This window comes from Sminthopsis crassicaudata, chromosome 4, assembly GCF_048593235.1.
Source record: "Sminthopsis crassicaudata isolate SCR6 chromosome 4, ASM4859323v1, whole genome shotgun sequence".
Taxonomy (NCBI): Eukaryota; Metazoa; Chordata; class Mammalia; order Dasyuromorphia; family Dasyuridae; genus Sminthopsis; species Sminthopsis crassicaudata.
The window spans coordinates 341,000,032-341,013,670 of NC_133620.1; the positions used below are offsets into that span (position 1 = coordinate 341,000,032).

Consider the following 13,639-nt stretch of genomic DNA (forward strand, 5'->3'; position numbering starts at 1 on the left):
AACCTTGAAAGTTGTCATCTCAATGTTAAAATGTTAAAATCAGTTTAGTCCAGAACTGTGCAGATCTGGAATTTTCCTGGAATTTACATATCATAGGACTAGAACCTTGACAGCAGTGCCTTGATGATTTCTCATAATTCAGTATATATTACAAGAATATGAATTTTAGTTAGCATATTAGTCATCCAATGAAAGTAATTAAATTAATTAAATTTTCTTTTTGAAGTGTAGTATATATTATGTATAACATAGATTCTTATTACATGGGTTTGAGCATATTCAGAGTATGTTGGTAGGTTCTCTAACCAATGACTCTCTAAAATAAATAAATAAATAAATAAGTGTGCCACTACATACTTTTAAATTTAATCTGCATTGTTAATACTTTCTTAACACTACAAGTAAAACAATAAATCATCTTGATTCATAGCAGTTGCCAATTTCTGATGCACAAATGATTGCATTTAGAAATCATCTTTTGAGAAGTGATTCAGCTGGTTGCAGCATACAACTGGACTCACAATCAAATTATGAATCCTAGAACTCTATCTATCCATCCATACATCCATTCATTTATCTCATTATCTACTCACAACTTGAACATGACTAAAAGATTAGTTTTACCATGAAAAAGCACATATCCACTTGTATATGCTGAACAAATCACTATTAGTTTCACTCACCTTCAATACCCATAGAATTCAGCACTTCTTTAATCTCATCTTCAGGAATTTCAATTCCAAAATTTTCTAGGATAGGTAGCACTTCAGCCATCTTCACTTTCCCATCAGTAATATTGGAGACAACCTTGCAAGCAGATTCTATTCCTAGATTGTCCAATTTTCATATTCAAATTAAAATATGAAACAAAGATTATGAGTCTTAAGGGGAAAAAACACAAAAATCCAGATTTGGGAAAATAGATTGATTTTCCTATTGGAGGGATTCTTGGATGTGGGGCCTAACTGAAGTAACCCATGAAGTGAAAGACACCACATACTCCTTCTTGGTACCAAGCTAGGTGTTAGAGTAGATAGATTATTGGAACCTGAAATAAGAAAGACCCAACTTCAAACCCTACCTCAGATACTTTCTAACCGCATGAACCCTGAGCAAGTCACTCAGCCTCAGTTGCCTCATATCTAAAACAGAAATAATAATAGTACCTTCCTTCCAGAATCATTATTAGGATAAAAATGAGATATAATTTTGTAAAGTATTTTGCAAATTTTAAAGAAGTATATAAATGTTAGATATCATTGTTTTTATTTAATAAAAGTATTGTTTTAAGGAGTACCTTGGTGGTGTAGTGGATAGAGCACCAGCCCTGAAGTCAGGAGGACCTGAGTTCAAATTTGGCCTCAGACACTTAATACTTCCTAGCTGTGTGACCCTGGGCAAGTCACTTAACCCCAATTACCTGATGGAGGTGGGGAGTATTGTTTTAATACAACCAATAGTTTAAATATATATAATGTCTTATGATAGTGTATAAGCCATCTTTACTATAACCCTGTGAAGGAGGTAGTGTTCTTCACTTTACAGATGAGGAAACTGAGGCATAGATAATTTTTTAAAGTGACTTGATAGAGTCACAAAGAAAGAAAGGTCAGAGGTTGGATTTGAACTCAGTTCTTCTAACTTCAAAGCCACATATATATCATATTTCCTTTAAGTATATTTATATTTATTTATACTGGCAATGCATAATAATCTACAATTAAATGTGAAGTGCTAGACTTCAAGTTCTCCATGACTCAATTCTAGATTCCTTCAGCAACTAATTCCTCCCTTAATGAAGTTTTCCAGTTATGCACTAAGATCTCCCCTTCTTTAGAACCATATACTTGCTACTAACCATATAAGTCACTAAGAATTAGTAAATTAATTACTTATTCCTACATACCATTTAAAAATCATTATCTTGCATTATCATTATATTATTTAACTTTTAAACAGCCACATAACTTTCTGGCACTAATTTTTCTGCTTTTGTCTCTTCATTAGATTGTAAGCTTCTTAAGGGCAAGATTCATGTCTGATATTTCATATATGTGTGTGTGTGTGTGTGTGTGTATGATATATAATATATTAAGTTATATTAATATTATCACATTTCCCCAAGTACCTAGCATAATAGCTTATGTTTTCGAGACCATCAATAAATGTTCCAAACCAATCAAAAAATAAGATTGGCTAAGTGAACAAGACTTTAACACAAAAATATTTTTAAAGTTTAGCAAAGGCACAGCTAGGAGGTGCAACGAATAGAGTACCAGCCCTAAAGTCAGGAGGACCTGAGTTCAAATCTGGCCTCAGACACTTAACACTCCCTACCTGTCTGACCCTGGGCAAGTCACTTAGCCCCAGTTGCCTCAGCAAAAGGCACAAAATAAAATAAAAAAGTCTAGCAACGGTTTTGGTTTTCCTAGTTTACTATCTTCCCATTTAACAAAATGACTTTAATGACAGTGGTAAAATTCTTACAAAATTTTCACATAAGCCATAAGTGGAATAGAAAGGAATAGAAAGATTTAAATCAATCCAATGTTACATTTATACTCACTTTTATCTGGGTAAAATTGATCATTCTTAGTCAGTTCTTTGATAAAGTCCCCTAAATCCACCATATCACTGTCTACAAGAGGGGAGAAAACACTACAATTCAGCTATCCCGGTGGAGAGAAAAGTAGATCCTAGAATTTACATTAACAACTTAAAAAGTAAAGTAGAGACTGCCTTATTGCCAGTCTTCTACTTTACTTTGTTATACAGGAACTAACCCAAATTAAAAACTGTTTGAGAAAAGTATGTGAAAATAAATGATAAAGAATAACAAGTAAATAACAATGATAAATAAACAAGTAAATGAAAATAAGTGGATAAATAATCAAGTGAGAATAAAAATAATATGGGTTGAAATAATAATAAGGTTGAAATAATAAGGGTTGAAAGAGTATTTAAAGATTATTGATCCATTTTACAAAAACACTAATATCTGTAAAGATTAAAAGAATTAACCTGAGGACCAGACAGATTCAGTACAGCCCCCAGGGTCCTAATCAATCAACAGAATCATCATCTGTCACTGAGGTAGTTGTGGCTCCTATTTCCAGTCTCCTCAATTGTCATTAGTCTATTCTGGAGGGTCACTGTGTCTACATTAGATGGTCTCATTCTATAGGTGTAGCATTATCATTTGCCACATCATCAACCTCAAGTGTGAAGCTATGAGAATTATAAAATTGACCATTACAGGATATTTCCTAAGTGTAAAGACCCACCCATATGTCTCCCTAAGACATAAACACCTCTCCCATTTAACCCTATGATTTCTCACTTAATAACAAGTTGCTGAAATTGTTCCCAAGTTGTTTTATTGCTTTGGATTCCCAATTAGAATGTAAATTTTTGAAGTCAAAGGATAAACATCATTTGATAACTCTTTGGGCATAGTTTCAAATTGTTCTCCAGAATTGCTGGATCAGTTTACAATTTCACTAACAACGCATCAGTGTTCCAATTTTAGTATGAGATTGTAAACATGTAGAGATTCAATGAATCCTTGTTAAGTAACCAATTATTCCTGCACCCCTTATACTCTCTCCATGACAATATGGTCTCTCTCCAGACCTTCCTTCAAGCCTCTACCTTTCTTGCTCCTCTAGTTGTCTGTACCTGCTTCCTTCAATATCAGTTGACCCTTCTTTCATGAGAACTTAGCATGGTCTGAATAGCTATAAAGAGAAGGGCGCTAGGGGACTGAGAGTTTGTTTGTGTATGTCACACTGATGTCATTCCTACCAGGCATATTTACTGATCCAGGGAATGATCCCAGTGTTATGGAGATGGAAACAAGATGGAAACATGGGGGTCCTTTTGGAATCTGGATCTAATCTCCCTCTTCCACATTTCCCAATATCAGGGGCTCCTATTCTCAGTCTCCTCAATTGGCATTAGTCTATTCTGGAGGGTAATTGTGTCTACATTAGAGATGGTCTCACTTTATAGGTATAGCTTTATCATTTGCCTATAGTTAGTTCCTGGATTGATAGAGCTAGGGATAAAGTTTCCTTCTGCTTTGGACTTTCCATGATCTTAACTCCTCTCTTATCTTCTCTTACAATCCATCTCCTTGAAGTAATCAATGTCAAAAGACTGGACACTTTGAGACATTCCTGCCCATCTGGCAGCACAGCTCTTGCAACAAAAAACAAGGAGATCTGTGAGAACTTTGTGAAAGATATGTAAGTTTTTTTATAAGAATTAGCAATAGCACACCATCATGACCACTGAACTATACTATGTCCTTGCCACATGGGAAAAGTTAAGTAAACAGAAAATGGAAAAAATGGAAATCTGAACACTGTAAAATTAAAATAACTGATCTTGGCCCTAGAGAAAAGATGAAGAAATGAGTTTCTTCCCTTCTTTTATTGGAGAAGTGAAGACCTCTTGGGATGTAATATTGTGTATACTATAATATAGGGGTCACTGTATTCTTTGTTTTTTCTTAACTTTTTTTCTTTATAACAAAACTTACTGGTGGTGGTAGTTGGGATATATTTAGAAATTGCAATGATATAAAGATGAGACATTGATAAAACAACAAAGAAAACAAAAATGGCATTCCTGCTTGCCACAATTGCCCCTCCACAGTCTCCAATTCTCCTTGGAGAATGACTGAATTTTTAGTACCCTCAAAAAAACACATATACTCATATACACTGAGACAAAGATGAAATACTCACCATCGATTCCAATGTTTTTTATTACTTCTTTAAGCTCTTCAAATGTTAAAGGGATTCCTAAACTCTCAAGGACAGATGCCAGTTTATTTACTCTGATTTTCCCATCCACGATATTGTTGAGAATGTTACCAGCATTTTCTAATGCTATATGTGCATACAAAACAAAAGGTAAATTTATAAGTTGGTAAATATTTTTGGAGACCAGGTCAGAATGGAAGTTCAGTGATTATTCAGGGGCTCTCTCCAATTCCAGATCCATAAATTAGCTTTGACTTCTTCTGTTTCTGACTTGAGTCAGTTTGTCTCACCTGGTAGTCCCCTATCTCCCAGAGATCCACCATATTGCTGCCAGACATAGTATGAATACTCATTCAATTTTATCCCTTCTGCAGCTAGGAACTCCTGAATATACTCTGTCTGTCTGTCTGTCTGTCTGTCTGTCTGTCTCTCTCTCTCTCTCTCTCTCTCTCTGGGAAATAAGGACAAACTCTGGCTCCTAGCTACTTAGAATTTCTTTGCATCAGTTGGCAAGATTTACAGGGACCAAGTTAAACAGTTTTGTTTCAGCATCCCTCAAAGTATATTTAGGTACTTTAAAAGCCATCCCTCCCCTTTCACTTCATATCTATTACTTAGAATGTCTAAAAAAGAATTCTAAGGAAGAAAAAGAGAGAGTCATTATTTAAGAGCTATGGGTTGGTCTAGGACTAGAAGCAATAAACAGCAAACAATAAAGTAGTAAACAATTTTTCCTAGCTTATCCTTATTGTCAACTGAATTCTTGAATTAGACCTATATCCTTGGAGCCTGAGCCAACAAATCTTATCTAGCCTATAAACCCAGTTCATGTCCCATCTTCTTTTTCTAAACTTTCTCAGACTTCTCCAGCCCAAAGATATCTTTCTTCTCTCAACTTATTGTTGCTCCCTTTCAGAAAATAATCATGTGTTCTCTTGTAACTATATTTAACTATACCATTAATTAATTCTTCTGTATTTATATCATGATTCCCCAATTAAACTAAAACCTTCTTGAGACAACCATGACAGTTATACCGATATGTTTTTAATAGCTGCTAAAAAAGTCTTAATCAAAGTAATTGATAAATTTATAGTGACTATACCTAAAAATTCATTCTAAAACAAAAAGATCTAAAAAGTAGTTATTTATACAAAATTATACAAATTTATACAAAATTCCTATTTAATAAGGAATATATTAATTATAAAATATTATATATAACAATAAGGAACATAGAATAGTCCTTTAACTGAAGAGAAAGGGGATAGGAGAATGACTATTATCAGTTATCTCTCTTTTGAAATTCATACTCACGCTGTTTCTCATTAGACTTTAGATTTTTGGTCAAAATCTCAATAAAGATTTTTAAAGGCAACTTGTTATCATCTGCAAAAGGGGAAGAAAGAATGTATTATAAGAGAGAGATCATAAATGGACCTATAAAACAAGCTATAGAAATTATTTTAAAATAGGGAACTGGTAATTATTTTAAGACCTTTCAATTCTTCACTTTCCTTTGAGTTGTATAGCTCAGACTGAAATTAAAAGCTGTCTTTTTGCACAGGCAAAACCAATTCAATCAAAATTAGAAGAAAAGTAGGAAATTGGGGGAAAGATTTTGAAACAAAATTCTCTGATAAATATCTCGTTTCTTAAATATATCGAGACAAACTAGACAAATTAATTAAAAAAATAGTGGCCATTACCTTAGCCATAACCTTATTAATAAGCAAAGGACAGGAATAGATAGTCACAAATATTTTCTCAAACTCTTATCTTAGGCCTCCTATTTTTCTATCTCTGTGCTTTTTCTCACTGACTTCATCAGTTCTTATAGATTTAATTATTATCTCTATAATTGCCAAATAAGTATATCCACATACACTTTTTCCTTTGAGCTTCAGTTTCACATCACCAACTATTTACTAAACATTTAATACTGAATGTTTCAAAGATAACTCAAATTCAACACTCCCAAAACAAAATTCATTATCTTTCTCACCAAACTTATACCTCTTCCAAATCACAACTATTTCCAGTCTCCCAGAATCATAATCTCACCAATATCCTTGACTCCTAACTCTTTCTTCACTTTGCATATCTACTGAGTTGCTAAATTTTTCCATTTCTCCCTCCACAACATCTCTCACATCTCATCTATCTTCTCTTACTTACACTGATACCATCTTATTTCAGATTCTTATCACTCTCACTTGGATTATTGCAACAGTTTATTAATTGAGCTTCCTGCCTCAAAGCTCTCAGTACATCCATCCTACACACTGCTGTCAAAGTGATTTTCCTAAAGGAGAGTTCTAACCATGTTATTCTCCTACTCAATCAACTCCACTGGCTTCTATTGCTCTAGGGTTAAATATAAACTCCTCTGTTCAGCTGTTAAGGCCTCTATAACCAGGATCCAATATTTTCAAGCATATCATATATCATTCCCTCTCCTGAAATCTGCCACTCAGCCAAACTATACTTCTCTCTGCTCCTCACACATGACAATCTATTGCTTTGTCTTTGCACTGACTGTCTCACAGGTATCTTTCTCATTTTTGTGTCCCAGCATCCATCTCTTCCTTCAATATGCAGCTCAAGCAAATGACTTTTTTTTTGTCTCTCTTCTATCCTTGTATTTCATTATTCTGTATTTATTCATATTTATTCTTGTTAGCTTTATTCTGGATATATTTATATATGTAGTAATTCTCTCTCCCACTAGTATATCATTTCCTTACCAGAAGAAATTATTTTATTTATTTTATTTATGTTCAACCCCAGCACTTAGTATAGTGGTTAGTATATGCTTTAAAAATACTTATAATTATTTGGGTGGTTATAGAATATAGGATTCTCCCCCAATTGTGGACTGAACAAAACCAAGTGGGGCTTATAATTAGTATACATTGATTGATTGATGATGAGAGTGCCAAAGACAGAGGACAGTAATTATAAAAATGAATAAAACATCTTCCTTTGAATTGAAATAAGCATTAACATAGTAAACTGTTTTCATATAGTAATTATGTATGATTATTTTTCTATTTATGCCTATTCATTTTCTCCCCCTTACCAGGGGATTTCAGTTTAGGGATAAAGTTTTCAGGGGCATTCCTATAGTCAGGAGAATACATATCAATTAGCTAAAACAGAAATACATATATTAAGCTAGCCATAGGTCAACTCCACTTAGTCTCAAGTTGACTTCTACATGTTTTATTGTTTTAATGAATTAAATGCATTCTCATGACATGTAAATCTTTTTTGTTGGTTAGTAACTGAAAGCAATCGAAGTTCTTACATTCTTTTTTTAAAGTACATACCATCCTATATAGCTTATATTGGATAGAACATGGGTCAAATAACATGTCAAAAATTAAATAAATATAGAATACTCTAATATAAAACCCTTATCAAATGTCCCCACCCCAAAACATTGTACTAATGTTATAAGATATTATAGACTATATTTTCTAATCTATTTCATGTAGCTTTTCCTTCAGATTTGTCTTAATTAGTGAAATTTAACTGAATATCTATAATATACAAAATAACTACCGTGGTCTAATCAATAGTGCCAAAATTTCTGTTGCTGTTTTTTTTTTCTTTTCAACAGAAAGTTTTTTGTTTTTGTTTTTGTTTTTGTTTTTTTCCTTGTTTCAGTTATGGCTGATCCTTTGTGACTCCATTTGGGATTTTCTAAGCAAAAATACTGGAGTGCTTTGCCATTTCCTTTTCCTGTGGATTCCATGAATCCATTTTGTCAGGCAATCAGAGATTAAATGATTTATTTAGTGTCACACAGCTAGGAAGTATCTGAGGCTACGTTTGAATTCATATCTTCTTGACTCCAAGCCCAATGCTATATCTACTGAACCATTGGCAACCTCTTGATTTATTATCCCAATAGTTATATTCTTAATTCTGAGAATTCTGGGTAGAAATTTCCCAAATTCAAAAGTTTAAAAAAACCACCATATAAATTATATATACATATATATATATATATATGTGTATATATATGTGTCTGTCGTGTGTGTGTGTGTGTGTTCCTTCTCATAGAACTAAGACCAATTTTTTTAATAAAGACAATCTTCTCCAGTACCTATCAACTGCACAAAACAAATATTTATTTGAAATTGATCTTTGATACTGGCTCTTACATGTTAAATTTTCCATTATTTAATCGACTCCACCATCTTCCCAGAATTTTCCCCCTAAACTTTCTAGACTAGTTTAATTTAAGGCCAGAACAGACACTCAATGACATTCCCAACTCAAAAAATTATATGCTCCTGCTTCTTCCTCAAATTCCCTGAATTTTGATATACAACTGTAGGGATTAGAGACCTAAAAGCAAATGAAGGGTGATAATGACTTAAAGTTAATATCTAATAATTAAAATATTGTAGGTTGGTTGAAATTAGGAAAGGTTTCAATAAGACATTAATATTTGGGAGTATTCTGGTATCTTACAAGTGTCAGGGCTGGGGTAGCTAATTCCCATCAATATCTTTCTTGTGATCTCACCTCTGTCACTCTTTTAGCCTGTCCCTTACCAGAACTCCCAGAGAAACTTCCTCTTCATTCACTTTATGTGACCTTTCCTTTGCAAGAGGAGAAATAAGGACACCTGAACTGTAATGACCACAGTCACCCTACTCAAACTTCCAACTTTGTAGAAACTTGCATCTATGAAGGATCTGTCAAAGAACTCTTGGTCTGGAAATTCCTCTCCCACGGTGCTTTTCTATATTTAGCAGATAAGCCCTGGGATGACTTTAGGCATTAAGTTTTATTTAACCAGGGACATGTGGCTAAGGTCAGACTCTTAGACTGCCTCTCAGATTCAAAGATATGATTGAGATGTTGGCTTTGCCTTTAATCAGAGATGACATTTATGTCACGGTCCCCCTTCCTTTGGCAGTGTGGTGAAGATAATTATATCAACAATAGCTAACTTTATATAGTGTTTACAATGTCCCAGGCATTGTGCTAAATGTTTTACAATTATTCTCTGTCTTAATCCTGATAACAATCTGGGAGGAAAGTGGCATTATTATCTCCATTTTACAGATGAGGAAACTGAGACACAAGGTAGTTCAGTGACTTAATGTTACATAGTTAATAAGTGTCTGAGGCAGGATTCAAATTCAGGCCTTCCTAAATTCTACTTTATCTACTATACTGCTTAGCTGTTCAAATAAAATATACAATATTACCAAACAAACAAACAAACAAAAAAAAACCTATTATGTTGGGAAACAGTCATCAAAATATTTTTCAAAAATAAGTTCATGGACTTTGTCCAATTAATAGCCTCTGTACTAAAGGGAATATACATACTTAAATATTCTAAGCAATTAACATGACAAATGCCTCACTCACCATCAAGCTCAGTTGTTTGCAAGGTTTCTTCAAGCTCTTTATCAGTTAAATCGACCCCAAAACTCTGCAGAGTTTGTGGAAAATCATCCTTCTTGACTTTCCCATCAATGATGTTAGTAATAATGTTACAAGCATTTTCAATTCCTACAAATTTAATAGAAACATATTAAATTGGTTAATCTAAAGGCACTGATACAATCATGTTTTGGGAAGTGTATTTTTTTCTAGAGTAACAGTTACTGTTTTAAGGGCTTTTTTTCTGTTTTTAAGGGCTGTTTTTTCTTGGACTTTTTGGAACTAACCCCCAAACTTATATTTTTTTACTATTTTTAGAAATATATATATATATATATATATATATATATATATATATATATATATGTATGTATATAGAAACAGGACAATTAGCAATCAAAGAAAATAGTATTAGTATTTACATAATTCTTTAAGGCTTGTAAAACACTGTACAATACTATCTACATAATAAGTCTCTTTCCAAATTAACTAGAGCTAATTTTTTGAGAAAGAAATATTTTCCATAATCCATGGAAGGATGATAAGGAACCACAGATTCTGTCGGGAGAGTAAATATTGAACTATTAGTCACAACAATAAAAAATGAGTCCTTACAGCTCTCTATCAAGAAATTTCATGATGATCATTTGCTGACTTCTTATAAATAATCTAGAAGTAACCTATCTTTCTATGATATACATCTAGAATGTAATAAAAAGTCCCAACATTTAACAATCTCAACAAATAATATACATTTCTATTGATTTGTGGTACAGAGCTAATAATATTTCCATAAAGAACCTGCATGATATTATGATTCTAAAGTGCTAGGCAGGAAACTGAGGATCTTTGGAACACATGTATTTTCAGGAGTGCCACTATTTGAAAGTAAGGGCTTTAAGAGAGAAAAGAGAACATGGATTTTTAAATGATGGTTGAGAATATGAGATGTTAAATACTAGGATTTAGATTTGTCATCACGGTTCAACATATTCTTGACCAGTAATAGAGTGCATTTATTGAGAGTCAGAAATTCTATATATTTGATTTAACCAAATATAGAAAGAGAGAAAAAAACTGCTCAAGTATTATAGCTAATTGAGATACCACAAAAGGTTATAGCTATAAGAATAACAGAGAAAAGGCAGAGTAATTCCTAAGATTAATCCACCAAGAAATCATTCAAGGATGTCTGGTTTGTTGCTCAAAGTGTGGGTCTTATCCCTCACCTGGACTCAAATGAAGAACACATCTTAATCTCATGAAAGAAGAAGGTTGAGAGGAGGGAGGGTTGTTGCTAGCCCCTTACTAAATTTTCCATCTATCATGTTCTTTGCACCTCACTCCAAAACCAATCATGTTGCTCTTAATCCCATAATATTGTTACCCTGTTGTGTTCTTGGTTCTGTGCTCCCCCAAATTCTCTTGCTCAGGGTCTTTGGCATTAATGAAAGCAATCCACTGATATATTTTTGGACACATAATATGTACCACTAATGAATATTATTCATTTTGCTAGGAAGCCTGCCTAAGTTTACTCTTAAAATTCACTTGCAACATGGGAGGAAAATGTTTAGGAAGAGGCCCAGTATTAAGGTTCATAGCTCATTATGTCTATATATAAACACAGAATTTGAGTAACAAAGTGAACTAAAGATCTAAATTCTACATTTAATGTAGTAATAAAATTATACAGCAATTAGAAAAATATCTCATTTTACATGTACAAAATTTTATTTTCAAGTTATCAAAAGGACAAATGCTTGAACACTCTTGATTTGTCATTAAAGAACAGATTTCAATTAAACCAAGTTCTGAAAGTGAGAAAAAATGTGGGCTGCTAAAAACCCTGCATAAAGTTAAATTTAAATATCTTAAACTCCACAGAAGATTTACCAATTCTGGAATGGAGAGAAAATCTTAATCATTCCTATTTACTCACGTTGGCCCTCAGGAAATTCTTGTGCTTTAGCCAAAGACTTCATGAAGGTTTTTAAATCCACTGTTCCATCATCTGTAATAGAAAGGGCAAGGAGAGAAGAAAGGAAGAGAAGGAAAGGGAAGATAGTTCAGTGGAAACATAGGGTAGGTCCTTTATATTCAGAAACACAAGTAACAAATAAAAAGAAGGGTAGTTTGAAATTATTTAGGGAATTGCCAACCTTCTTTCTATTTTTTGTTGTGTCAATAAGATCCTGGCTAAAAAATTTATTCCAGAAACTAATTTGGCAAGCACTATTTTACCCAGGCATAAAGCTAAAATAAAATAATAGAAGTAAAGTACTTGGCAAATCTTAGAAGTGCTAAATACGCTAAATACAAAGGCTAGTTATTGTTATTGTTATAATTGTTAACTTACAATCTCCAGACTTCCATTCCTTGAGCCTTTTTCTACTGTATTTGTGTTAAACTCAAACAATATTTGTAGAACAATATATGAGTATACTGGTTCTCTCTATGGGAAAAAATGTATGCATACATATACTTAATGCATACATAAGTTTAATCTGCATTATTAATATTTTATTAGATTTAAAGTATCAACAAAATAATAAATCAAGCTCTAATTTGTAGCTATTGCTGATTTCTGAGGTCATAATGAAAATTTAACAATCTGCTAGATTAGTGTTGACTCTAGTGACTTGCATGACTTCATCCTATGCCATAAATGTATCATCTTGTTTTAATCACTTTCTACTCATTTATAATTCTGTAATATTAAATTCCAAAAGGACAAAGTGCTGTATTCATGGAATCACACCTTACTGTTAGAAAAATGGAAATTTTTACTTAGATGTACTTGACTCAGAAGTCAAAAAATAAATAAATTCTCATCAAATATACTTTTAAGGAAAAAAATTAGAAAGCACACTTTTTTTTTAATTCTGCAGAGCATGTTATTCTGGTCTCGAATGAAATATTGTGATTGAGCGTATGTATGTGGTCCATACAGATTTTTCTATTTTCCTGGGAATGCAGAAAGATTTACCAGGAAGGGGAGATGTCTACATCTCATCTTGCCTTGTAGTGATAGTATTTCAAATAAAAACACCAGGAAAAGAAAGAAACATAAAGCAAACAAACTAGCCACCACGAGAATATCAGGGCCTATGTCTTGAATACTGCTTTGAGTTTTGTCTCTGTGTTTGATTTCTAGTTTCCCGTTATCTTGTAAACTTCCTATTATCACATAAATCAAGCAAGGCTTCCAGTATTCCACAAAAGCTCTTTTTTTCAGACTTAGATCTCATGATTCATTGCAGAAAATGAATTATGGACAGGGCAATTTTTACCTCCTGACATCAGAGAGAGAAACTATAAAACTGTGGACAGAGAAGGTTATGGGCTAGAAGAATATAGTTAAGAACACGAAACATTTCACCTCAAACACCTATACAAGTTCTGACTCTGTGAGCTAGGGAGATCACTATATAAAGACCATTATGGGAAAAGTATAC

General features: G+C 33.0%; 1 protein-coding gene across 1 annotated transcript; it reads right to left on the bottom strand.

The window, feature by feature from the left end:
- Positions 1–873: 873 nt before the first annotated feature.
- On the bottom strand, positions 874–12,166 carry EFCAB13 (EF-hand calcium binding domain 13). The gene is made up of 6 exons (XM_074264754.1): positions 12,124–12,166; positions 10,167–10,310; positions 6,087–6,158; positions 4,752–4,895; positions 2,567–2,638; positions 874–881 (listed from the first exon to the last, which is right to left on the bottom strand). The coding sequence occupies exons 1-6, from the start codon at positions 12,164–12,166 to the stop codon at positions 874–876; spliced, it is 483 nt and encodes a 160-aa protein (XP_074120855.1).
- Positions 12,167–13,639: the final 1,473 nt, after the last annotated feature.

Bases quoted from the DNA above. Each gene is read 5' to 3' on its own strand.
- EFCAB13 (XM_074264754.1), bottom strand. From the start codon at position 12,166: ATGAAGTCTTTGGCTAAAGCACAAGAATTTCCTGAGGGCCAAC. The intron at 10,311-12,123 runs GTGAGTAAATAG...TTAAATTTGTAG, and splicing joins AGAATTTCCTGAGGGCCAAC to GAATTGAAAATGCTTGTAAC. The intron at 2,639-4,751 runs GTGAGTATTTCA...CCCCTCTTGTAG, and splicing joins AAAAAACATTGGAATCGATG to ACAGTGATATGGTGGATTTA.